Source organism: Drosophila albomicans, chromosome 3, assembly GCF_009650485.2.
Source record: "Drosophila albomicans strain 15112-1751.03 chromosome 3, ASM965048v2, whole genome shotgun sequence".
In the NCBI taxonomy this organism is placed as follows: Eukaryota; Metazoa; Arthropoda; class Insecta; order Diptera; family Drosophilidae; genus Drosophila; species Drosophila albomicans.
Window position 1 is genome coordinate 17,487,707 of NC_047629.2, and position 24,949 is coordinate 17,512,655.

At 38.6% G+C, this 24,949-nt stretch overlaps 7 protein-coding genes across 9 annotated transcripts in view; 4 read left to right on the forward strand and 3 right to left on the reverse strand.

Moving 5' to 3' along the window:
• The window catches only part of LOC117570684 (myocyte-specific enhancer factor 2), a 68,367-nt gene extending 63,283 nt beyond the window's left edge, over positions 1 to 5,084 (forward strand). For both annotated transcript variants that reach the window (XM_034252485.2, XM_034252484.2), the window contains exon 12: positions 205 to 5,084. In XM_034252485.2, the coding sequence (XP_034108376.1) occupies positions 205 to 416 (212 nt within the window). In that variant the 3' untranslated portion in view covers positions 417 to 5,084. The remainder of the gene's footprint in view (positions 1 to 204) is intronic.
• LOC117570686 (electron transfer flavoprotein-ubiquinone oxidoreductase, mitochondrial) lies at positions 4,338 to 7,142 on the reverse strand. Its single transcript, XM_034252487.2, has 6 exons — positions 7,002 to 7,142; positions 6,759 to 6,822; positions 6,260 to 6,486; positions 5,629 to 6,200; positions 5,112 to 5,561; positions 4,338 to 5,053 (listed from the first exon to the last, which is right to left on the reverse strand). Exons 2-6 carry the CDS (start codon positions 6,784 to 6,786, stop codon positions 4,516 to 4,518), a joined length of 1,815 nt encoding a protein of 604 aa, XP_034108378.1. The 5' UTR covers positions 6,787 to 6,822; positions 7,002 to 7,142; the 3' UTR covers positions 4,338 to 4,515.
• A 531-nt stretch (positions 7,143 to 7,673) lies between these two features.
• LOC117571546 (FMRFamide-related peptides) lies at positions 7,674 to 13,250 on the reverse strand. Its single transcript, XM_034253739.2, has 2 exons — positions 13,080 to 13,250; positions 7,674 to 9,136 (listed from the first exon to the last, which is right to left on the reverse strand). Exon 2 carries the CDS (start codon positions 9,126 to 9,128, stop codon positions 8,064 to 8,066), a length of 1,065 nt encoding a protein of 354 aa, XP_034109630.1. The 5' UTR covers positions 9,129 to 9,136; positions 13,080 to 13,250; the 3' UTR covers positions 7,674 to 8,063.
• Positions 13,251 to 19,511: 6,261 nt separating this feature from the next.
• On the forward strand, positions 19,512 to 21,847 carry LOC117570820 (putative fatty acyl-CoA reductase CG5065). Its single transcript, XM_034252682.2, has 6 exons — positions 19,512 to 19,695; positions 19,985 to 20,078; positions 20,160 to 20,323; positions 20,391 to 21,176; positions 21,236 to 21,493; positions 21,568 to 21,847. Exons 1-6 carry the CDS (start codon positions 19,529 to 19,531, stop codon positions 21,650 to 21,652), a joined length of 1,554 nt encoding a protein of 517 aa, XP_034108573.1. The 5' UTR covers positions 19,512 to 19,528; the 3' UTR covers positions 21,653 to 21,847.
• Positions 21,848 to 22,335: 488 nt separating this feature from the next.
• On the forward strand, positions 22,336 to 22,976 carry LOC117570131 (cytochrome c oxidase subunit 7C, mitochondrial). Of its 2 annotated transcripts, none has more exons than XM_034251596.2 (3): positions 22,336 to 22,500; positions 22,631 to 22,803; positions 22,867 to 22,976. In XM_034251596.2, the coding sequence occupies exons 1-2, from the start codon at positions 22,417 to 22,419 to the stop codon at positions 22,745 to 22,747; spliced, it is 201 nt and encodes a 66-aa protein (XP_034107487.1). In that variant the 5' UTR covers positions 22,336 to 22,416; the 3' UTR covers positions 22,748 to 22,803; positions 22,867 to 22,976. The 2 variants fall into 2 exon arrangements, with proteins under 2 accessions (XP_034107487.1, XP_051861782.1); XM_052005822.1 differs by having other exon boundaries at positions 22,631 to 22,798.
• Positions 22,977 to 23,032: 56 nt separating this feature from the next.
• On the forward strand, positions 23,033 to 23,659 carry LOC117570130 (cytochrome c oxidase subunit 7C, mitochondrial). Its single transcript, XM_034251595.2, has 3 exons — positions 23,033 to 23,195; positions 23,251 to 23,384; positions 23,443 to 23,659. The coding sequence occupies exons 1-3, from the start codon at positions 23,121 to 23,123 to the stop codon at positions 23,462 to 23,464; spliced, it is 231 nt and encodes a 76-aa protein (XP_034107486.1). The 5' UTR covers positions 23,033 to 23,120; the 3' UTR covers positions 23,465 to 23,659.
• On the reverse strand, positions 23,273 to 24,800 carry LOC117570129 (protein seele). The gene is made up of 3 exons (XM_034251594.2): positions 24,415 to 24,800; positions 24,176 to 24,343; positions 23,273 to 24,121 (listed from the first exon to the last, which is right to left on the reverse strand). Exons 1-3 carry the CDS (start codon positions 24,515 to 24,517, stop codon positions 23,805 to 23,807), a joined length of 588 nt encoding a protein of 195 aa, XP_034107485.1. The 5' UTR covers positions 24,518 to 24,800; the 3' UTR covers positions 23,273 to 23,804.
• Between the last annotated feature and the right edge of the window lie 149 nt (positions 24,801 to 24,949).

Sequence of the window (24,949 nt, forward strand, 5' to 3'; positions counted from 1 at the left end):
TAACTCAACTGAGTGTAACACACACACACACACACACACATGAACACTCATATGCATACACATACAAAACACACACACACACACATTGTTAATCCGTTGCCAGGCGTTGAATGCCGATGCGTCTGGCCCCTAAAAAAAGCCTCCGCCTGCTGCCCGTGCCACACACACATGCAAACAGTACAGCTCAAACTAATAGTTTAACAGACTTTATTATCTTAAACGCAGGTGCGCCCAGCAGCGAACAGGACGTGCGTCTCGCTGCCGTTGCAGTGCAGCAGCAGCAACAGCAGCAACAACAACAGCAGCAGCAGCAGCAACAACAGCAGCAGCAACAACATCAGCAACAGCAACAGTTGAGCGATTATGATGCGCCCAATCACAAAAGGCCAAGAATATCTGGTGGCTGGGGCACATAGCCGGCACGTGGAGTCGCCTTAAGCGATTATAAGCTACTACAACAACAGCAGCAGCAGCAACAACAACCACAACCACAACAGCAACATCACAACAGCAACAAGAAGCCAGTCAACAACAGCAGTAGCAACAACAACAACAGCAGCAGCGACAACGATCTGGTGATGATGCCACCGCCACCGCGTAAAGAGACTCGAACGTTTCTGAGTGCGGCTGGCTATGGGCGTGGCGGCTACGATTGCTATGGCCAACACTTGGCTGTTGGCTATGCACCCGAGCAGCAGTAGCAACAACAACTACAACAACAACAACAAGATCGAGTTGAACAACAACAAAAACAGTTTCCAGACCAGTGCAATAGTTATGGGGAAGTCGAGCTGGAAGCGAAAGGTTTTGTTATTGATTTAAGTTTAAGCAACAACAAGTGACAGTGTCATATCTACAATTATTGTCTAATGTGTAACTTATGCTTATAAGTATATCTAATATATTAATGTATATCTACATTGTATGGTTAATAGTTATAATTTTAAATTATACAAACAAACAAACACACACACACACAGATCACACACACATAAGTCTATAAGTGTGTCATATTTGTCCCCTGTCACTACCCCAAAACACCCCCCTAAACAAAAAAAGAGCCGTTGAAAGCCGTAGCTAGTTAATTACATATGATACTATGATAAATTGAAATTAATATTTAAGCGCAAGCGCAAGAGAGTTGTTAAAGCGACTCTACTCGATGCGACTCGAAAGGAGCATTATAGCTAGTTGTTAGTGTGTTGAGCTGATTTAGTTTAATTCAATTTAATGTTAACTTTAAGTCAACAAAACACACACCCCCGAAACACACACACATACAAGTATGATGTACATATTTTATTTGGTTTTTAGGCTAAATTGATCACTGCAAAAAAGTAAAGAAAGAAATACAATTACAACATACGTAAAGCATGCAAGTCAGACTATATGATATGATAAATATATGTTATTGTGAGCACACACACACACTTACACACATGGGCAGACACACCCCCTTACGAAAATGTACTCAGAAACATTTCTCGCAATGTTTTAATTTTTATCTTATTTTTTTGTTTCTTTCATTATTCAATTATTGTGCAATTTATCAATACGGTTTATCAGCTTGAAAAATACAAATTATTAATTATATATAAATATCTTATTCAACGACTCAGTTTATTTTAATTTGTAATCTTAATTTAATGCCTTAAGTTGTAAGTTTCAGTTTCGAGTTTGAAGAAAAACAAAATCAACAAAAAAAATACAAGAAAATAAATGAAATGATGATTTAATTATAATTGTAATTTGTAACTTGTAACTTGTGTTTAAGTCCTTATTTGATAGACTTTATTCTCTTCTTCTCTAAGCAAAACGAAGTCATAATTTGTAATTAAACTTAAAGTGAATTTCTGAGTTCTGATTTGAAGCGTTTCTAATAATTGCGCCTTAAGTTTTTGTATTTTTACATTTTACCATTTACAATTTACAATTTATTGAAATGCAGTTTGTAAAACAAAAACAAAACTCAAACACAAAATATAATTTAAATAAAATTATTAAAAACAATTACATTATTAGTTTATTTTATTTTTTTGATTTGCACTCTACACACACACACACGCATACATGGAAGTGGGCGTGGCTGTCTACTTGTCAATTTGCCCAATTTATTTAAGTATTTCGCACTTAAGAGGTAAACGCGCTCTGTAAATATTTGCGCTACCAAAACATGACCTGTTGCACTTTCTACAGCAAATTGTAAAAGTAAAAAAAAGAAGATATTGCAAAAAAAAAGAAACAAACAAAATTGAAGAACATATGCAAAGAATTTAACAGTATTTACATATGTACATTTCGCATTTTACCTAACAGCTGTGCATATATATATATAGCACCGAATTGTACGATCCGAAATGCACAACAAATGAACACAAACAATAAACATTTACACTTTACAGGTTTCCCAAAAGAAGAACAAATAAGCTTTAGAACAAGAATATATACTGTATATACATATATATGTTATATATATATCTATACTATAAAGTGGCAAAAGTCACATATTTTCTAGCAATATATACTGATTGTAGAGTTGATATTAAGACACAGATTGAGATCTGCGGGCAAGCATTAAACATTTGCAGAAATCCCGAATGGATTATTTCAATTATTTGGAAACCCTTTTGTCAGACATGTCGGAAATGATTTCTCGGCTTTGGAAAATTTATCACAAATAATTTCATCCAAATTGCTCCCCCATGAACGGATAAAGAATGAACAAGAAAATATATATATACATATACTTATACAATATTACAGTGAATGTTGAATGTAGTGTTACAATTGTTATGTGTATAAAAATGTTTTGTTTACCCTTTACTGAGTTTTCATATAATTTGCAAATGACTTTTCCATATTTCCAATTCCCCTATATATTTGGTTGTATTATGATCCTTGGTTTTGTGTACATAAATCCTGGTAAATGAAACTTCACTCTGTAGTGTTGCCTTAAAAACAGTGCCTCTTAAATAAACATAACATAAACATATAAATAAATGTTAAACAGCGATCACTTGCTGAAAATGATAAACAAAATGGAAAAAACTTGATGGTGAAACATTTCAATACAGGTGTTATTTGTGCTATTTAAAGAACGTAGTTAATGCAACCGAAAACAAAAATACAAAAATACAAGAAAAAACACAAATTTATTTTAAACTAAGCTTTAAAAATTAAATGAAATTATGAAACTTGGATAAAGTGAATGGAAACTCAAGTAGAAGAGCAGCACATAATGTACAAAATCATTGATACAGGCTAAATTACAATTGGCATTAAAGGGTTTGAATAGAATAGAGTAAGAGATCGTGAAGAGATCGCACACATATAGTATATAGATATACGATTTAGATTGGATCAGTGCACTGTACAGCTGGCCGTCTACAAGGCGTTTAATGGTCACATGGGACCACAATAATTGATAATTGATAAATGATGATTGGATATGGTAATCAATGTCTATTGGTAATCAACTGTTTCTAGCCGGTTCGAATATGTTTGTATTATTACTACTATATAGTATAAATGTTAAAACAATGCACTGTTTGTATGGAGTTAGATATATGTGACACCCTTAAAACTAATGAGAAATCCAGTTTGAAAAAAAGGCAAAAAGACTTTATGCATTAAATAGATGTACTTCTATATATATACATATTGATATACACTATGTATCACATGCTCGTATAGTCCAAATCTTGTTTCATACTTTTAGTTATTTTATTATTCTGTTATTGTGGTTCTATCGCGCAATCATCATTAGATCCACATAAGGCACAATTATCTAGAAAAAAATACGTACGGAATATGTCGACAAAGTTATGTTATGTGAAATGGCGTTTAAATGTTTATAAAACCTGATGAACGCTTTCCAAAGAGAAAGAACATAATTATATACAACTTAAGTGATATGCATATAATTAAGTTATCTATTATATATAGTATAAAAAACGGCGCTCCAAATTGATATTACTTACGAGTACAGATATTATTATATATACATACATATATTGTAATAACCATCGATGTATCTCTGTTCAAATAAACTTACAACTAAACTGTAAGCATTATGTTTAGGAAAATTAGTTACCATTTTGGTGAAAAACATCAAAACGAAATAAAAAGATAATGATAAATTATGAATATATGTAAAATTATGAATATATAATTGTAAACAAGTTTTATCCGTGCACTGAATATGAAAGGTTTTGAAAATTGATTGTGGAATAAACATTTACCTATTAAGTTGATGTTTTAAACAAAGAAAAACCAAACAAAAAAAAATGCAAAACAAAAAAAGTAGCAAACTTTTAAATAAAAACCTTTTTGGCAACTGAATTTCACAAACTCTAGTTTACGTTTTATTGCAACTTCAAATTCTCGACTTTTGAACTTAAACATTTAAAATAATTTCGTAGCAAATTTTGATTTTCTCATTTGTTGTTGTTTTACAGTCTAAATGCAATCGTGGTACAATTAAGAATCCTCTCTAGCTCTTTAAAGGATTGCAGCTTACATGCCATTGTAGGCGGGGCCGCCACCGCCCTCAGGCACCACCCAGTTGATATTCTGCTTGGGATCCTTGATATCACAGGTTTTGCAGTGGATGCAGTTTTGTGCATTGATTTGCAGCTTCATGTTGCCGCCCTCCTCGTTGGGCACATACTCATAGACGCCAGCGGGGCAGAAACGCTGCTCGGGTCCCTCGTAGATCGCCAGATTGTGATCCACGGGTATGCGATCATCCTTGAGTGTCAAGTGAGCGGGCTGATCGCCTTCGTGATTGGTGCCCGTCAGTGCCACTGAAGACAGCAAGTCAAAGGAGATTTTGCCATCTGGCTTGGGGTACACGATGCGCTCGCTAACATTGGCAGGCTTCAGCGATTCGTGATCCTGGGGACCATGCGTCAGTGTCCAGGGTTCGCGACCACCCATGAAAATGGAGAAACCGCTGAGCACAAGACCGCCATAGAGACCCAAGGGATTGTGGAAAGATGGGTGCACATTGCGCACCTTGTACAAATCTTTCCATACAAACGAATCTTTGATTCTGTAAATTCGAAATGGATTAAAAATCAGTTAATAAGCTAATTGTGTTTAAAACTCACTTGTCAGCATAACTGGTGGGCTCGATGCCAGCAGTTGACTGTGAATCCGCATTGATAGCCTCCAAAGCGCTCTCGGCTGCGAGCATGCCGCTCTTCATGGCATAATGCGAGCCCTTGATGCGTGGCACGTTGAGGAAACCAGCACTGCAACCCACCAAGCAACCACCTGGGAAAGAGAGCTTCTTTGGCATGCTCTGGAAGCCGCCCTCGTTGATGGCACGTGCACCATAGGCAATGCGTGTGGCTCCCTCGAAGATGTCGCGCACCTTAGGATGCGTCTTGAAGCGCTGGAACTCCTGGAAGGGACTAATCCATGGGTTCTTGTAGTTAAGACCAACCACAAAGCCCACAGCTATTGCCGGAGTGGGTTCATTGAGATGGTACAGGAAAGAGCCACCATATGTAAAGCGATCCAGCGGCCAGCCAATTGAATGCTCTACCAGACCAGGTCTGCAAAGCAGCAGGAAAAGCATTACATAAGAATGAATTCTAGTTTAAAGTACTCATTATAGCTTACTGATGCTTCTCGGCAGGAATCTCCCAGACCTCCTTAAGGCCAATACCGTAGGTTTGTGGTTCACTGCCCACGTTGAGACCAAACTGTTGCATAATCTGCTTGGAGAGATGACCACGGCAGCCCTCGGCAAAGATTGTGGTCTTGGCATGCAGCTCCATGCCACGTGCAAAGGTTTCCTTAGGTGCTCCGCTCTTGGCAATGCCCACATCATTCGTGGCAATGCCCTTAACACTGCCATCCTCATGGAACAGCACCTCGGAGGCAGCACAACCTGGATAGATCTCTACGCCCAATGCTTCTGCCTGATCACCCAACCATTTCACCAAGTGACCCAAGCGCACCACAAAATTACCATGATTGTCCATCGGCCAGCCCTTAAATATGGGTATGGAGATGCGACCCGTGGAGGTGAGATACGAGAAGGTATCCTTGGTTACGGGTGTGTTCAGGGGAGCGCCCTGCTCTTGCCAGTCGGGGATGAGCTCATTCAGTGAGATGGGATCAATGACAGCGCCAGAGAGAATGTGTCCGCCGACCTCAGCGGCTTTTTCCACAACACACACGCGAATCTCCTGCAGAAACAGAAGATTAAAGACTTTCCAGTTGCTAAAAATGAAGTTTGCCAACTCACCTGATCTTTCTCAGCTGCCAGCTGCTTGGCACGTATGGCTGCGGACATGCCAGCTGGTCCACCGCCCACAATGACAATGTCCACCTCCTCGACGCAACGCTCCATGTCCACCTCCTTCCATCTTGGATCCTTCTCGCGTGGATGCAAAGTGTAGTGTGTGGTAATCTTTGGGTATTTGGCCGCCTCTGACACGCTGCGCACAAAGGCGGGTGTGAAGAGCTTATGAACTGGGCAGGGTTAGAGATTATGATTAAACAACGTTGCATGGATAATTGACACAACTGATAACAACTGTGATAAGCACACAACAACAACAAAGTGTGGAAATACTTTTGAAATTGATGATCTGCTAATACGTATAGGTATTATATAAATTGTCCAAGTTCTTTATCTCTAAGACTCTCATGATCTGCATCCTAAAACATTATGTATTATGTAATCCACAATATGTTTGTTGTTGTTTTTGTTTAGCTTTTGTCTGATCACAATTAAAACTCACCTCTGTGCATTTTCAGGAGCGCCGACATTTTCGCTTAGAAAATTGATTGGCCTAATTGGACGGGCTGCAACATACATATATAATATAGTGGTAATGATATTTATATTTACGCTGATATCAAACAAAAACAAATAATGCCGACGCCAACAGAGCAACAAGTTGGACTTTAGACTCGATGAAATAATGCCGCAACGCAGCGGTTAAGGTTCGCATTGATTGAAATATTCGCTTCGAGTGTCTTACCTATTTGTTGATTTGTCCTTCTCACTTGAGATTTGAATGCCAAATATATTATTATGTTCTGCAGAAGTCTGCAATCAAAGTTGGACGAAGTATAACAAACGCTAACCACTCTCAACTGATCAGCTGGCAGCACAGCAGTGTTGCCAGATTATGAGCGCGCTCATGCTGTCTGAGATATGCCGTAAAAATAAGCTAAAAAAAAAAGATAGCTAAAAATGCAGATGTATTTATATTTAAACTATGCTAAATGCTTAATGTTTACGATGTCTTAAATATTAAATTTAAATTAATTAAGTGAATTGAACCAATACACATTTTGTTGGTATACAGCGTACATTTATAGCTAGAGCATGCCAAATAAAAATATAAATATGCTAAACATACATCACTGCTAACAGAACGCTGTTGCTGCCTTCCTCAACTTTCAGCTGTTGAATACGTGGCGTTGCCACATGTAGAAAATGTTGCGGGCGTTGCTAACGGACGAAACTGGCAGCGCTGCCCGTGTTTGCTGCCGCTAACCAACCGATGGCGCCACTGTGGACTTGTCTGACAGTTCAAATTTGAATAATTGTGGTAGATTGTTAAGGTCAATGCCAATGCCAGCATAATTTTCGGTTTGACGACTAGACAACAGTCCAAAAAAAGATAGCAACACAATAGTTAGCGAGTTTGTCTTTATTTAAAAGATTTGTTCACAACATATTTAATGCATTGAGGGAAGTACATTTAACATTTTAATATTGTGTTTTGATATTACACTTAATAAGTATTATGTATGTATGTGCATTGGTGTAAATGTGTGTGCGTGAGTGTGCACACTAGTAATTTGGTTAATTTTTTGCTGTTTTTCTTTTTTTTTTTAGTTGTTTTTGGTATTGATCAGATCAAAGCGTGGTGAATTTTTAATCCAGCCCCATTAAAAATTCAAAGGAATTACAAGTTTACGTTTCTTGGGAATATCTAGCATATACATATAGTAAATACATTTATCAATAGTTTTTTGTTCAGCTTTGGCCAATTAATATTTACAAGGTGCATTCGGATCGGAACAACAAATATCTATGGCTCATAGAATTGCTCCACACTGCTTTCATCCAAGTTGTTCTGCGCTTCCGTCTGTTCGCTGCTCTTCAACTGTTGCTGCTCCTCTGGCTGCCGCTGCTGTTGCTGCTGTTGTTGTTGTTGCTGCTGCTGTTGCTGATGCTTGCTGAAGAGCATTGTTATGGCCTTGTCCGAGGGATTGCTTTCATCGCTGGTCTGCTGCTTGCCATCGACTTTTGCCTGTTGCAACTGCGATTTGGTCTGATTCGATTCCGAGTTTGTTAGGCCAGCGCCATGAATGCTCTTCCCGAAACGCATAAAGTTCGAATCCAGTTTACCGTAACGTTCAAATTCCGCAGGTGTTGAGCGACCGAAGCGCATAAAGTTATCCGGGCGACCGAAACGCATAAAGTCCTGCTTGGGACTGCGCAACTCCTCGTGGAAATGCATATTTCGGCCGAATCGCATAAAGTTATCAGAACGACCAAATCGCATGAAATCCTGCTTGGGATCACGACCAAAGCGCATAAAGTCCTGTTTGGGATCGCGTCCGAAACGCATGTAATCCGACGATGCGCGACCGAAGCGCATAAAGTCCGACGGGGTGCGTCCGAAGCGCATAAAGTCTTGCTTGGGATCACGACCGTAGCGATCCATGGCGGCACGCTTTACACTCTCGAAGTAACCGCTGCCCGTTGGCTGTGGCAATTGCTCCGCTTGCCGCTTGCCAAAGTGCATGAAATTATCCTTCAATGACTTGCGCTGCATTTCATACTCAGGATCGTATTTAAAGCGCTGCTTGCGGGCATTCTTCTGGAATCGCAACACCACCGAATTTTTGGCATAATCAATGCCAATGGCCGAGATGGGATACCGGAATTCCAGTTCCGTTTGCTCCGGTTTCTCCAGCATCAAACCATCGAGCAGCTCGCTCTCAGCTATACGTGGTTCCGCATTTGTGTTGCTTGGGGTGTCCTCAGTCAGTAGTTCGTTCTCCGCATAGTTGGGTGCATCAATGATCTCGCTGTGGATGGCCGACTGCATTTGGTACAGGGCCAGGAGGAACATCAACGCAATGCCCATGATAGCAGCTGCAAAAAAAAAGAGGTGGAATTGTTGGCAGTGTTAATAAATATAATTACGAGGTGCTAAGTAAATCATTTGCCACATTATCTATTACAAGTTTTAATCACATTAATGCCATGCTACACGCCTTTGTCTATTCATTTTACTTAGCTAGAGAAACCACAACAATAACGAGTAGGAGCGAGAAGCAACTTATCCGGTAGCCGGCAAATGTCTTGACGCCTTTATTTTCATGTTCATGTTCTTCTTGGTGGCGAGACAAAGTGTCCCGCTAATTAACCATAACAATATTTATGCGATAATCTGGCTGGCCAAGAGCGAAATATGAATGTGCGCGTAAAAAGTTAACCAAGCGCATTAAAGCCAACACCGAGAGCAACTCCTGCTTCCTACTCCTCCCCTTCTCCTTCTCCCTTGGCTGCTGTCTGCAGTCGTCTCTCAGCCATTCTTAATACAACCTGTTGAAGGCGTTAGCGTTGCCTTAGATGGCGGCTGCTTGATGTATGAACGTCCGGACACCGTCAGAGAGAGAGAGAGAGCCAAAGAGCCATTAGAGATGCAAATGATTATGGCTTATGGATGGCGATGTCGATGTGGTGGATGTGGTGGAAAGTGTGACGCCAACACTTAAGAGGACTTGCATTGCATTAGGATCGGGTTGGTAAAGTAATGCAGCCAAAGCCAGAGATTCCACTTGAGGCAAGTGTGGAGAAATGCCTATTAATATCTTAAGCTAAGCCTAATTGAATTGCGTTCGCCAATTGCGTGGGTATCGAACAATCTCGGCAAGCTGACAGCACTTATTTTGAGTGCGGGGAAATCCCCTGTGAACAATTTTAATACATAATATTTGCCAAGTAACGGTTCAAAACTAGCCCTGAAAACGTGTTAATAATAAAGCGCGCCTAAACTTGACATTAATCTGCGGCAAGTTGGTCAACTTAGCGCTGTATTTAAAAATGAAATAAAAAACGTACGTGAAACGTTGAAAAAACGGCAGCTGAAGCGGCAACAATAACAACTTGACCCCAACTTGACGCGTTTTGGCAAAGCTGAACTCATTAACATACATTTTCAGTACTCAACATTAATGTTCAAAATTTCATAAACTGTCTCGGCGTTAATTCGAAATATATACAACAAAAAAAAAAAAGAAGAAACATAAAGGTTTTTCCTTGTTGTATTTTGGTTTGCAGTCGCAATCAGTTCACCATTCATTGCAGACATAAGTGGCAAGCAAATGTGGTTGAAATAGAATGAGAGAGCAGCATGTAGAGTAGACCGGGCCAATGGCAATTTGTTAGCCAAATCAACGACATGCCACAACGCAGCATTTTGTGGCAATATTCTGCTAACTGTGCTCGTTGCCCTTCCACCACACTGAATGTTGGTTTTTGCTTGCAATTAAACAAAAACAGCAATTTTGCAAACTGCAACTGCAACTGGCACTTGCAACACGGCAACATTTGGTGGCATCGAACGTTAAACAAATTGCAAACTCAAGTTGAAGTTGCAGACAGCGTTGAAGAGCTGCCCGAAGAGTGTGTGTGTGTGTGTGTGCTCAATTTATGAGTTTGTCAAACATATTATTATTGTATATTGTAGTCGAGAATGTGTTGCAACCAACATCTCAGGTGTGTGGAGTCAAGTGCTCATTTCTAGTGACAACTGTCAAACAGGCTGATTGATTTCCCCTCTACCAAAAAGAAAAACAAAAAGAAAAGATGAGATGCGTACTTAAAATTTTCCAAATATTTCGCAACTTTTCGGTGGGCAGTACTTTTTGAATTACGCATACGCAATGTTGTCTCGTTGTTACCTGGTGAATGTTAGCTTGTTGTCTCATCGTATCAATAACACACTCGTTAATTCGTTTAGTACAGCCTCTCAGCTTGAAAGCTGACACCTCTTCTTTTTTTAGGAGCACAAAGCACTTTTAATCAGATTTTCATATCTTATGAATGTTCCGCAATGCGATACATTTGAAGTGCCAGCCAGACATGTGTTGGGAGTTATGTTTGGCAGCAAAGCAGCAAAGCAGCAACACAGCAAACATCATTCGGCGCATTTAAATATAATTTATCAGCGACAGGCAGCTCAACAACTCAACATCACACTGAGAGTAGCGGCAAAAGACAAATGATTGCCGCTGCCGCGTGGTATGTGCAACACAAAGACACAACACACCTGCCCCATTCAGTTGTTTTTTTTTTCTGGTCAGAAGCAGGATCAAGAGGAACGGCTGTGGGTGCGGAAGCTGCACCTCATCTCACGTTGTCAGTGATAAATCAAAAATTGTTCATGCTTCGCAGCAAGTTCTTGAGCTATGCATATGGTAGATGCCACCTGACCAACTGGCATTCAACAAACAACCATTATAACTAGTAAAAGGGGGAAAAACACATACAGTGTGAGTGTGAAAACTGTGAAGGCAAATGAAAATCTAGCGACGCTTTGTTGCCTGCGCTTTTTCTGCTAGTATTCTCCGAAGTGCAGCCGTAAATATTTCAATTTGTGTTCATTAACCCAAAATGGAAGTGCTTTGAATAGGTGTTTGTCTGAGTGTATGTGTGTGTGTGAGTTTGGCAGCAACTATAATATTTGCCACCTTCAATTGTAACTGTATTTGCATTACACGCGCATTGTTCGGGTCGTTGCCTTTGGCCTAAAGTAACCGGTTCTTAAGTAAAATGAAATTTAATATTTTCCAAGCAGAATTTTTTATTTTGAAGTTCAAGCTTCACCCAAAATAACTCAAACAGAATTATTTGTACTCTACTTAAAAATAATTGCTCAAAACTTATTGGGTTTTTACTCTGCTTCAAAACTGAAATTATTCTTTATTAATTAACTATTTTTATACTTTTAATATTCACAAAGAAAAAACAATTGTTATTTTATATTCTTCTTTTTTGGATTTTAAATAATTAATAAAATTTAAAATATTATTTCTATGCATCAATTATTTTGTACAAATTTCTATTCAAAACTTGTAATTCTCTGGTAAAACAAATCAATACCAAAACACTTTTTGTTGAATAAAGATTAATCTTATAGCTTTTGATTATCACTATAGCTAGAGCTAGGAATGATTTTGGAATTATTTGTCTGATATAAGATAATCGCAAAGTGAGCAAATTTGCACGAAACACCAAATAAATAAACGAATTTATATATTTTATTGTAAAACAGAAATACTCCCTATAGTCAATCTTATGTTAGCTTTAAATATAACGCTAATCCAAAAAAAATTGTTTCCGTTTATGTTTTTTTTCACTGTAAATAGAGTCTCAAGAGACATTTTTGGCCAGCGAATTACGCATATGTTATATTTCTTAGTTCTGTTTCATGAAACACAGAATTATAATCCAAATTGAAGAATCCTTCAACTCTGTTGTATTTCACTCTCCATTGCTGCTATTGCAACCAAGTTTGATTCATTTAAAATTCAGTCTTCAATTCATGAAACAAAAAAACAAAAGACTGTTTCTTAATCCGACAAAATTTGAGACTCATACTCAAGTATGTTGAACTTGCCTGAGGCAATGGTCTAATGTCTAATGAATTTCTTCCTACTATAAAATTATTTAAAGCACACAGCTTATAAGAAGATGCAAGAGACGCTTAAGACGTTGTGATATTCTTGGTGTTAAATAAGTGAATATACTCGGTGTGAGGAAGAGATTTCTACACCATTTTTAGAATGATTTTTATTTCGAGTCAGTTCTTTAACTTGGCAAGCTATAAGAAATTAAATTGATGCAAATCTTGGCTTGAAATAACGTAATAAAACATCGTTCCTTCCGCTTTAGAATTTCCATAATAATAATGGATGATTTTGCTAAATTTTTCGAAGCAAACTAGTTTAGTTAATTCTAAATTTTAGAAACTCATTCTGCTTTTGTTTAAAGCGAATAAGGAAAACTTTTTTAGCATTTTTTCACTCACCTTTAATTTAGAAAACAGTTGCTTAATGGAAAGATGATATTGTAATTGCAATCAAATTGGCATGCCACACAATGAAAATATATTCTTAGAACTTGGGATAACTTGGCAATGAGCGCAAGAGGCAAAACACTGTTTAAGGATGCTTTTGGCAGGACACTTGTTGACCGCGCAAATGTGAAACACTTCTGTGGCAATGTTTGGCGTAACATCCGGTTTTATATGTTTGTGTTGAGTTGCCGACAACGTGCAACCTACAACCGACACGGCGACGAACGACAACCGACAACCGACAGCCGACGTGTCGGCCGACAAACGATGGTGTCCTTTTGTTAAGGATAATAGGCAGGCAGGCAACAGCCAACAATGGTTGCCGAAAAGCAGCAAGCAAGCAGCAACCAGCAGCTGCTTGTTGCGTGGGTGCTTGTCTCATCTTTTGCGGCAGCAACAAGTGTTGCCACAATTTCGGTCTGCGCAACATTTTGCGGCCTCGAGAGCTTGTGTGTGTGTGTGCTTGAGTTTTTTTTGTTATTTCTATTAGCTGCTCTAAGCTGCAAGCTGGCGATATGCTGCAACAGCCTTGACAATGCCACAGCCGCCACTGCAACTGTGATATGTTTGTTGTGTGCGATGACAGACAACAGACGACAAACGACAGACGACAGACTGTCAGCAAACAATAGTTGCCATTGTGCCACAGCATATTATTATTATCTTTATTAACTGCATACACAAATACATACATCACTTTTGTCTCTGTGTTTGTTAATATGCCATATAACATACAAAGTCATCTGGTTTTTCTGGTGGTCTTCTATTTAGTTTTTGTTGTTGTATGGCCAACAATGACGCAGCAACATTTTGTCGCCGCTTTGCTGGTAATCCAAGCGCCAAATTGTATGCAAATCGCCCACAATTGTTACAGTCCGCCCCGTTTTTAAGTTGAAGCGGAAGGCAGTAGTCGGAGGGGAGTGGGGGTTAAGGTTCTCCACTCCCACTTTCAATTCATGAGCTCGCGTCCAATTAGCCTGGTGTCTATCGAGTTGTTACTTGACTTTGCTCTAAGTACGTGTGCGTATGCGGTATAATTTGGCCTCGTCGCCAGCATCGTTTATGGAGTTTTATGGCCCTGTAACGGGATACATTGTGGCGCCTTCAGCATCCCCGATTCTGTCTGTCTGCCGTCCTCATGGCTGATGCTGCTGCTGGTGCCCAACTCTTTTCACTCTTGCTGGGTGGGCAATTCACTTTCGTAAGCGGAAGTCTGTAATTACGGCCTCACTTTGAAAGGCCAAGTTCTTTGTTTCTTTTTGCTTTTTTTGTTTATTTTTTTCGTTTCGTGAACAACGCTCCCAGAAACTGACTTGCGACAAATGTGTCAACTAACAATGGCTTAGCAGGTTTGTCTAACGATCGCCCAAAAAAAAATAAAATCAATACACAAATCAACAAACTCGTACTCGCTATTTGCATTGATAAATATGCATGACAAATGTGTCTGTGTCTGTTTCTGTATTCATTTACATAATACAAACATATCAAAAGCATCTTCAGACAGACACTCAACCAACGGCTTATGCTGAATACCGCTCAAGTTCAGAGACGTTTCTTGACCAAGAGCAACGATCCCGTCCCCACAACGAGATGGTCGTGTGCCAGTCTCGGCCGAATCTGCCGTGTGCTTTCAAAAGATCACGCATAATTGTTTTTTTTTATTTAGCGGAATGCCAAATGCCCTCTCTAATTTACTATTTGGGTAGAATCAATAAAATACTTTTACTATTCAATATATTCAAGCTCCGCAAACATGCAAAAGATTAATAACTTTAACAACGGAATTTGAGAGCCAACAACTAATTATAATTTCAATTCAGAATCAAATAAATTAAAACTAGTTATAGCATGAGTAATATGTGATCAAATAAAGTTGTTGTATTTGGGATTGAAAAAGATTACAAAAAATAATAATGAATGTAATAAATGAAAACTAGTTATTTTAAGAGATGTAGTCATTAAAATATTTCTATCTGTGTTTAACATTAACTTTTTAGGAGATAAAAATCTTTTTAAAAAAAGGGCTAAATATAAATTTTGGAATAAAAAGAACAGCAAATTTGAATTTGCATTTAAAATTAAAACTAGTTATTACAAGAGTATGTTAATATGTGGCCAAATAAAATGTTTCGATTTTTATTTAAATAAAATTCGTATATTTTCTAGGGTGTAAAAAGGTATTAAAGAAAACACAAATATAAATTTAAAAAAAAACATATTGATGTATTAAATCACAAGCATTACATTAATTATTTTTATTTTAATAAAGTAATACACGTATTTTATTTACTTTAATAAAAATACAACAATAAACAATAATTCCCATGAAAAGACATTTTAATAAAAGATAATTGCTAACTAATAATACATATTATACAATCTTATCTGCTCATCACTTCGCAATGAACCAACTCCTCCAAATGCCAACTAATTGGCAGATGAACTCACTGACTAGTGAGCAAAAATATTTTGACTACCGTTGGAGTACCTCTTCCTCTTCCTCTTACTCTTTATATTTCTCTCCATCTCTGTCTCACGCTGTAGCAGACTGAGCGCCTTTTCGAATTCGATGTCAATGCCATTGTTGAATTTTCAAAGCAGTTTGTTATTGCTGTTGTATTTCCGAACTGTAACTAATAATGATTGCAGCAATCACCAACTGAGCCCATGGTCAATTTTGACTAATTAACGAATAAGCAATGGGATCTCGTTAGTATGGTAATAAATTTTTATATAACAATTCGCATACTACAAATAACAGCGCTTGCAACCTATAAACATAAACTTAAAAACAATTGCGTCATGTTCTAAACTTCAAGCAGCAAACATCAAAAGCAACAGCAATTGCAATAAAGAAGATGAACAACAACAATGTCTACTGTTTGGTGAAGCAATAACGGCAGTTGTGACTACTGTTGTTGTTGTATATTGAAAGAAGCTTTTGCCGGCCAGCAGCTACGATCGTTTACTTACAGAGTACGCAGCCAATTATGGTATAAAAAACAAAAACAAATCCGAAACTGAGAAAGCGTCAAACAGTAAGTGAGCAATGAACCTCTGACCGGAGAGAGACTTAACAGCCGCATCGAGCTTGGGCAGTAACTGCAGCAGTGACTGCGACGCTGACTGCGACTGCGACTGCGGCAGCGATGGCGACTGCAGCTGTTGTTGTTTTTGGTTGATGTTGGTGTTTGTGTGCTTTTGCATACAGGTAAGTTTACACGTGTGTGTGTGTGTGTCTGTATGTCACTGTGGCTTAGCTAGTTTTCAGAGATCTCAGATTGTATGTATGTATGTGTGTGTGTGTTTATGTGTCGATACGATGCTTAGTAGTATTCACTTAGCTGTTTTTGTTTTCTATTCGATTCGTTTCGAGCAACGTGCGAGGCTCTTTTTCCTAATTTGAAGCCGAGTTCAGTTCAGTTGGTGTTTAGCATTCAATGTGCGCGTACGATTAAACGACTTGGCACCGCATCCTGCAAACCAAAGTGTTAAATATCAGTTGGATTCAAAAAAAACATATTTATTCCTTACAATATTCTGCAAAGAAGTGAATTTGAATAATACGAAAAAAAGGTGTGCTGAGCGATCAGTTAAGATCATTCGATGATTTTTATTGTATTTATTTATGCGTTCGTTTTTATGAATGACTGCGGCTGATTAACAATCGAATTCAATTCAAAAGCTATTCACACGTTTAGCTCGTTTTCAAATCTGTGGCTGCGGTTGCCTAGTGAAGTTTGGGCATATTTTAAGAGGCCACAAATCAGCATTTTTATGGCTTACATCCTTGACATGCTTTGATACCCAAAATGCTCAGTATCGATCGGCTAAATTCCAGGTTACAGATTTGTTTGTGTACATTAATATTATCACTTTTTGTGTTACTCCTTCTTTCGTTGACATCTTTGAGTTGGCCGAAAACTGGTTGCCCAACTTCTGGCCAAAAAAACCAAATATGCAATTAAACAACTCACTAGCGTGCTTGCTATCTAACATAGTGGTATTTTTTCGGCAATTGCAGCAACTGCATTTAACTTGTCACTATTCCATTTGCTCCAGCTCCAAGACCAACTTTGGCCACAATTCCAACTCCAACCTCCATTGTTGTTGGCTCAAGTCGTGAGACTTTTGAACCGATCTATACTCTTTAATACCTTAAGTTGATCTACACTTATCATAGGTATGTTCTGGGTGAAAGCTTTGATGTGCTTATTGTCCTGCATTTAAAATGATTTCGAACTCAGACTGAAGGTTAAACCCATTTGCTGTCATTATTAGATCGCCATAAATATGCTATTTGTATATTTAATGGGCTCCAAATGAGAAGATCATAATTAAACATTCAACTTTTATAATGCTTCGTCAGCACTTTTTGATGACAGAAAATTCTTAATGCTTAATTCAAAACACCGTTCTAAAAGTTCAATCAGATCACTGAAGGCTAAGCCGACTTGACACTATTATGAATAATACAAATAATTATCGCATTAATTTTTAATTTAATGGCATCGAAAAGCCAAACTCATGCTGAAATTCTTCTACATTTTGAACAACTCTTTTAACTTTGGATTATATTATGAATACTAGAATTATTTATTGAATAATTTTTTAGTTTAATTCCTCATCAGCTCTTTCTTAAAGCAGTTCAGTAATTTAAATCAACTTACTGGCATCATAATGAATGCTACAATTATTTTATTGTTTAATAAATCACACTTATATATATATATACTATATGCAACTTTTATGACGCTTCATTTCCGTATTTATCAATGGAAAATTCTTAAAGCAGTTCTATTACTTATCATAAACTGCTTGAGATCACTCGAAATACTACAATTAATGAATTAATTGAGTATTTTTCAGTTTAATGAGCTCAAAGCGGAAAACTCGAGATAATCAAGTTATGAAAAGTACGTCAGCACTTTAACTCGTGGAAAATTCTGTTACTGTTGTTGAACTCTAATGCACTTCGCATTACATTTTTATAATTAATATTGAGTAGAAGAGTATAAAAGTGATCACCTGTGACCAATTGGCTTGATGCATTTCTCAGTTTGTTTGACTTTATCTGGGAATCGTGCGGATGTGCATCAGACACTCCAACTCCCATTGGCAACTTGTTGTTGTTGTTGTTCAGCTTGTAAACGGGTAGACACATACACACATACACAAAACATAGTGTGTGCATTTGATTCGACGAACCTCGTCGCTGTGTCTCTGACCCGGCAGACAAGCTCTCTGCTCTGCTGACTGCCAAAGTGTTTTGAATGACAGGCAAAACGTTTGCAAAAATAGTTTCGCCTCAAGAAAACAATTGTTGTTGATGCTGTGGTAATAAAGTGATAGTAACGATATAATTTCGCTTAACGATCGCATAAAATGTAACTGCTCTAAAATCACCATAAAACTCAATCAGGTCATACTATATAGGGAATATGCAAGCAGCTTAAATTTATCATCGAAAATAAATTGTACTTTCGCAAATCGCGTTCGTTGCCTGAATCTTTAGTTTGCCTACTAATGATTATGATCTTGGCACAGCATTTATCAATTCTTGCCGGTCAATGTTAAAGCTATTAACAGTCAATTAATCGAGCGCCAGCTATTAAACGGTGTCGCAATCGAAGCGCCAGTTTATCGATCGTTAAAGTCCAAAAATAACGTTTTAAATATCGCTAAAATTATGTTTAATACTGGAACACCTTTTAATGGCATTGTCCACAGCTCAGTTGTAAATTACATATTTATAATTACATACTAAAAGTACAACAGTTCAGCATGTCAGTAGTTACTTTTTCCAACAAGGTCCGCTGCGAGGACAAACTGTAATTTAGTCTTGTTCGCACCCAATTTGGGCGATGTGGAATTGGATTTGCTCGACTGCGCTTACAAGCTCACTATCATGGCACACATGCTGACCATAAGCAGCGAACCAAGTAGCAAGTGCCAAGTGGCAAGTGTTTGATGTTGCAATCTGCGCTGACCAAGCGGCTTAATTGGCCCACATGTGCCACTCTGCGGATACGCAATATACGATTTTGGTGTCATTTCTGTTGACTTTCGAGTCTCGTTTTTTTGTTTTTGCGATTTACTGCTCTGCGCTTGGCTGGTTTGGGTTTTAGTTGATGTTGCTGGTTTTCAGGGTGGTCATGAAGCGTGGTGGCAAATAGTGACAGATCTTGGACACCAGCTTAGCATTGAGGACAGCAACAGCGGCAAAACAACTAAAACCAGTTGATCGCGCAGCCAAGATCAAATTCAATTATAGTGTACTTGATTAACGCCATTTATGACAAACGACGAGGGCATGTTTTGTAAAGCGAGAACTTCTTTTTCATTACAATACAGTATAGTATATATATTTATTACAGCAGCACAGCGGTTGACGAAAGATGACAGCGAAACCGAATTTTGATTTTGAGAAAGAGGGCGTCTTGACCATCGGCCATGTGGATGAGAACGAAGTGGATCGCATAGCGGCCAGCTTCAAGGGACGTTCGCTGTTCATCACAGGCGGAACGGGATTTCTGGGCAAGGTTCTCGTCGAGAAGTTGTTGCGGTAAGTAAAAATGCTTGCTGGGGAAATACTGAAGTATTGAATGCAACATTGTAAAACTGCTTAATTTGCATTGCGTGCCTTGCCGCATTCTTCGGCGGCATTTAGGCAGCATTAGGTGGGCGAGTGGTGGCTTAAAAGCGAGCCAGTTGGCCTTTCGCCTGCTGACTGGTTGGGTGGTTGATTGCTTTGCTTCACGTTTCGTATTCGTTGCGTTGGCCAACAGCTGGCGGCACACGTGACCTCAATAATTCAACATAAATTGTGATTATGCTCTTATTAATTCATGCAGCTCGTGTGGCGAACTAAAGCGTATTTATCTGCTCATACGTCCCAAGAAGGGCAAGGATCCGCAGGAGCGCATTAAGGACATATTTCAGAATGTGGTAAGCAAACGCTAATGGCGGAAAATTATGAAATATTCTCTCCTCACACAACGATTAACATTAACAATCTGTTGTTTGCAGTTGTTCGACCAGGTGAAACAGCTGCGTGGCGAACAGCAAATACTACAACAAGTGGTGGCCATAGCGGGGGATGTGTTGCTTCCAGGTCTCGGCATCTCAGAGCAGGATCTGGAGACGCTGCGCAACGAGGTGTCCATTGTGTACCATTGTGCGGCCACAGTGCGGTAAGTAAAGCTAATTATCTTTACTCCTAGTATTCCTAATTCTATTCTATGTTTCCCCCGCCTGCAGCTTCGATGAACCTCTCCGCAATGCCGTCTTCATGAATACCCGCGGCACCAAGTACATGCTCGATTTGGCCCTCACTCTAAAGCACTTGGAGTTCTTTGCTTACTGCTCTACCGCCTATTGTCATCTGCATGTGAAGACGTTGTACGAGAAGCCCTACGATCCACCAGCAAATCCTCATCAGGTCATTCAGGCCTGCGAGTGGCTAACGGACGAAGAAGTGTCGCTTATTGAGCGCAAGGTACTGGGCGATATTCCCAATACTTATGCCTATACCAAGTCCTTGGCAGAGGCTTTGGTAGTGGAGAAGTTCAATGAGCTGCCGGCTGTTATACTGCGTCCATCAATTGTCATTCCCATTTGGAAGGAACCCATTCCCGGCTGGACTGACAACATCAATGGACCCACTGGACTCCTCATTGGTGCCGGCAAAGGTGTCATTCGCACCATGTACTGCAATTCCTCGGGTTATGGTGACTTTCTGCCAGTAGACATTGCTGTCAATGGCATTCTGGTGGCCAGTTGGCGTAACATTACTGCGGGCACGGATAGCACAAATCGTGTGGCGCACATGACATCGTCGAACGACATTAAGGTCTCATGGGCTGAGATTATCGAACTGGGTCGTTGGGTTATTGAGCACAAGGTGCCGCTTAATGGCGTCGCCTGGTATCCGGGTGGTTCCATGAAGTCCAACTATATCGTTCACTACATCTGTATGGTGCTCTTCCAATGGATGCCAGCTTTGTTTGTCGACGCTTTACTGATTCTTCTACGTTATCCACCTGTGTAAGTTGCCTCTCCCACATAGCTAAGATCGAATATGTAATGAACTTTTTCCATTTCAGTCTCTGTCGTGTCCAGAATCGTATTTACAAGGGTTTCGAAGTCTTTGAGTACTATGCCAACAATGTCTGGAGTTTTGACAATTCGGAAGCTGTGAAATTACGAAAACTCATGAACAATAAGGAACGAAAAACCTATGTGATTGAGAAGATTGATTTGGATCTGATCGATTACTTCACAAATAGTGTTTTATGCGCGCGTCGTTTGATTTTGAAGGAGTCGGATGAATCCATACCGGCTGCCAAACGCCACATGAAAGTGTAAGTAATTTAATTTATTATATGATAATTTCTCAATAAATAATATCAATAAAATCTTCTTCATTTCGTTATAGCATGTGGGTCGTGGACAAGGTGTACAAGGGCATTTGGCTATTTGGAATTTTATACATGCTATACAGATGCTTTTTCGCAAGCTAAACTAATGCATAAATTTAAGTTTAGTTAAGTGCTTAAAACCAAAAGTTGCCCCAGCCGCTCATCATGCCGTGCAAAATACATTCGATTATGTCTAAGTCTTTTAAATTTTTCATGGTGCTGAATAGCTGTTAAAATACGGTATAACCTAGTTTTAATTTTTGTAAATTCATCAAATAAAACAATTATTACACTCAGTTCTAATTTGTATATATGATAGACTTTATTCCTAAATGAAGCGTTATTTTTAGGTCTGATAAAAGGAATAAAGACTCTTACATGAAGCAAAATTAGTGTTCTAGATTAAATATTTTTTTACTCAATTTCACGAAAACTATAAGCTGTTTAAAATTACGCGCCCTCTTCTAGGCATTTCGGAAATATACCAACATACCATCTAAAGTGAAACCATGCATCAGTTATCGTGATTTATTTTTGTATTGTGGTATATTTCGCTAAATATTCCTTACGGTCACACTCCAATGCAAAAAAAATATTTATTATTGAAAAATGTCTAAGTTCATCTAAAAAATAAAATTTACAATAATAAATTATTTATAATAGAAAATGATATTAATAAAATAATCAGAAATGCATAATTAATTAATTTCAAAAATACCGATGATCCGATAGTGCAATTGATGTTTCTCCAGCTCAACTATTTTGAGGTATATTTTGAAAACCAACTTGTGGTCACACTTTTTCTTCAGCCCAAACCATTCTGGTACTCGCAGTTTTCATAAAAACAAAAAACTCAAATTAACAAGATGTTGGGCCGCAGCAGTGTTATTGCACGTAACTTCTCCCAATCCATGGTCCGCTATAGCGGCCACGGTGGTGTTCCCGGTGAGGTAAGCAAAGCGGATGTAACAATTCTGGCATAGTGTGTGCATGCGGTTACATAATTTGTGAATTTGCACCTAGCCAATAATCCTGATGGAAAATCAATGATATCATAAATCTACTATTATCCAATTGCAGAACTTGCCCTTCAGCCTGCAGAACAAGTATAGGATCACCGCTCTATTCACCATCGGCTGTGTTTTGGGCTTTGGCTCTCCCTTCTTGATCGTCAGACATCAGCTGTTGAAGAAGTAAAGTGTCCGTAGCGACGTCGCAGCCCCGACAGCCGCAGTTCTCAACAACAATGTAAGGTTAGTTTTGTCAAGATAATAGACGGGGTGCTAGTTTGATATATAATATATCCTCTCTTGCAGATTTCGACGTTTGTTAGAGGCAGGCATGTCGTCAATTGTGTTACACATTAACATTAAGTCAACAGTTTAAACGTAATAAATAAAAATTACCCAGAAACTATAGACCGAAAGTGCAATGTTTTCCCATTTTAATAAGTAGGCAATGAACAAGACTTCACTATTTTATAAACTGAACTATGTTTCGTGTTGAAATCAGTCGGAAGGGGAAGTTTGTCTGGACTGGCTCGTATTAAAATTTTAAATAAGTTTAAAAAATGCTTGAGATGCGCAACATATTTTCGCCGCTGGTTCGCCGGATGTCCGGTTATCCAGGCGGCGTTCCGGGCTTAGTGAGTATTTTAAGGAAATTCTATAAACCTTTATATGTAATTCATATTGCTATAGAACATGCCTTTTCGCCGTGGCATGGAAAGTCCTTTGCGCTTCACTTTCTTCTGGTTGGTATTGGGAACTATTGGATTTGGAGCTCCATTTCTGGTTATACGCCATCAAATGCTGCGCAATGTATCCGACCCACCGTAAAGTATATCATAATTATTAACAGACTTGAAAGATCTAACCAGTTAGTTTTGGCAGTCCTGAAGAAAAGGATACCTAGTTGATTGATTGACTCTACTACTCTGCTGATGTGTCGCACCACAAACAGAAGAACCCTTAAGACATTAACAACAACGAAGGCGGTTTACATATTCCATTATTGTTAGTCGCTCCTGCTGTCCTGCACACCAAATACTTGTAAAACTGGTTGGCATTTGTTAATTGTTAAGTAAACAACGTAATATACCATTTCAAATTTATTATCATTTTTATGTTGCATATAAAAATTGTAAATTCCATCTAGTTTAAGAGGTCAATACAGTCAATTAGTTAAGCGTCTGTTGCAGACGATCCAATAACAATGATGATGATCATAGAAAATCGTACATTTCGCAATGGAATCACAGTTCTTCCTTGCCCTCAAAGTTGTATTCATCCTGTACGGGCGCGTCATCACAATATTTAGCCTGTTCCGAGCAGATCTTAATATCCAAATCATTGCCCAGCTCTTCGGCTTGGAATGCTTTCAAAAACGTTTCCTCATTGTCTTCCAGCACCTCCAGGCAAAAGTGTCCAAGACTCTTATTCAGATCACCGTCCTGAACAAAATCAACGAGCGAGGAATCGGGATTCATTTTGCCATCGATGATCATCTTGAGCAAAGTGAATTTCCCATTGTTTTTGTAGGTGGCCTTCAGATAATCCTCCATTTTGTCACCTAAGGCCATGAATATGAATTAATCAAATAATTTAAATGACGTGTTTCACTTACAAATCTTTTCCATGAGCTCGGTCAAGAACATTTCAGATTTGATGAAGCGCACTCGTTTGGTGATTGAATTTCCACTGGCGTCCAAGCGGAAACCGCTCACGTCAACCATCTTCTTGGGATCCTCTTTGGCAATTGCATCCTCAAGTTCCTGAACCGTTGCTTTGCAAACTTTTGATGAAATTAAGATTATAATTCAGGTTGTACAACAGGTTGCAGTTTTATATGCGGCTTTTTCTTACCGTGGCATTTGACCTCTTTTGATGTGAAGCTGTAGCCTTGCTCCTGGCCCATAGCTAGTGCAACTAGCATCATGCAGCATACAAACAATTTTATCGTCGACATTATATAGATACAACTATTTAACAAGTATATTGAATTAAGATTACACTTAATTCGTAAGTAACAAATTATTTAAACCACGTCAGCACAACGCTCTATTTTAAAAATGCTAGAGTTGTATGATAATTATTTCACTGGCCACTGAGACTAAAATGACTACAGTTAACGCGCGCGTCTATCTTACAAATAGCGTTGGTTAGTGTCTTAGCACTTGAGTGTTTTCTTGGCCAACAGAACAACAAAAACAGATAAGAAATAAATAAATGTGTTTGCCGTCGAGCTAAAGCAAGAGCTTTTTTTGAAAGCTGTTTTATTTACCACTTGCGTCGTCGTATGACCGCATTAAAATATACCAAACAACAGAAACCCGTATAATTATCATCTGGTTACACTTCACATAACATTAACGTTTGTTTGAAAAAATCGTGTATAAAT

Excerpts from the sequence above, each read along its gene's own strand:
- LOC117570686 (XM_034252487.2), bottom strand. The coding sequence starts at position 6,786 with ATGTCGGCGCTCCTGAAAATGCACAGAG. Across the intron at positions 5,562-5,628 it reads ATTCCTGCCGAGAAGCATCA|ACCTGGTCTGGTAGAGCATT; the intron begins GTAAGCTATAAT and ends GCTGCTTTGCAG. Across the intron at positions 5,054-5,111 it reads CCCACCAGTTATGCTGACAA|AATCAAAGATTCGTTTGTAT; the intron begins GTGAGTTTTAAA and ends TCGAATTTACAG.
- LOC117570130 (XM_034251595.2), top strand. The coding sequence starts at position 23,121 with ATGCTTGAGATGCGCAACATATTTTCGCCGCTGGTTCGCCGGATGTCC. Across the intron at positions 23,196-23,250 it reads CAGGCGGCGTTCCGGGCTTA|AACATGCCTTTTCGCCGTGG; the intron begins GTGAGTATTTTA and ends ATATTGCTATAG. Across the intron at positions 23,385-23,442 it reads CGCAATGTATCCGACCCACC|TCCTGAAGAAAAGGATACCT; the intron begins GTAAAGTATATC and ends TAGTTTTGGCAG.
- LOC117571546 (XM_034253739.2), bottom strand. The coding sequence starts at position 9,128 with ATGGGCATTGCGTTGATGTTCCTCCTGGCCCTGTACCAAATGCAGTCG.
- LOC117570131 (XM_034251596.2), top strand. The coding sequence starts at position 22,417 with ATGTTGGGCCGCAGCAGTGTTATTGCACGTAACTTCTCCCAATCCATG. Across the intron at positions 22,501-22,630 it reads ACGGTGGTGTTCCCGGTGAG|AACTTGCCCTTCAGCCTGCA; the intron begins GTAAGCAAAGCG and ends ATCCAATTGCAG.
- LOC117570820 (XM_034252682.2), top strand. The coding sequence starts at position 19,529 with ATGACAGCGAAACCGAATTTTGATTTTGAGAAAGAGGGCGTCTTGACC. Across the intron at positions 20,324-20,390 it reads CATTGTGCGGCCACAGTGCG|CTTCGATGAACCTCTCCGCA; the intron begins GTAAGTAAAGCT and ends CCCCGCCTGCAG. Across the intron at positions 21,494-21,567 it reads GCCAAACGCCACATGAAAGT|CATGTGGGTCGTGGACAAGG; the intron begins GTAAGTAATTTA and ends ATTTCGTTATAG.
- LOC117570129 (XM_034251594.2), bottom strand. The coding sequence starts at position 24,517 with ATGTCGACGATAAAATTGTTTGTATGCTGCATGATGCTAGTTGCACTA. Across the intron at positions 24,344-24,414 it reads AAAAGAGGTCAAATGCCACG|TTTGCAAAGCAACGGTTCAG; the intron begins GTAAGAAAAAGC and ends TTTCATCAAAAG. Across the intron at positions 24,122-24,175 it reads CGAGCTCATGGAAAAGATTT|GTGACAAAATGGAGGATTAT; the intron begins GTAAGTGAAACA and ends TCATGGCCTTAG.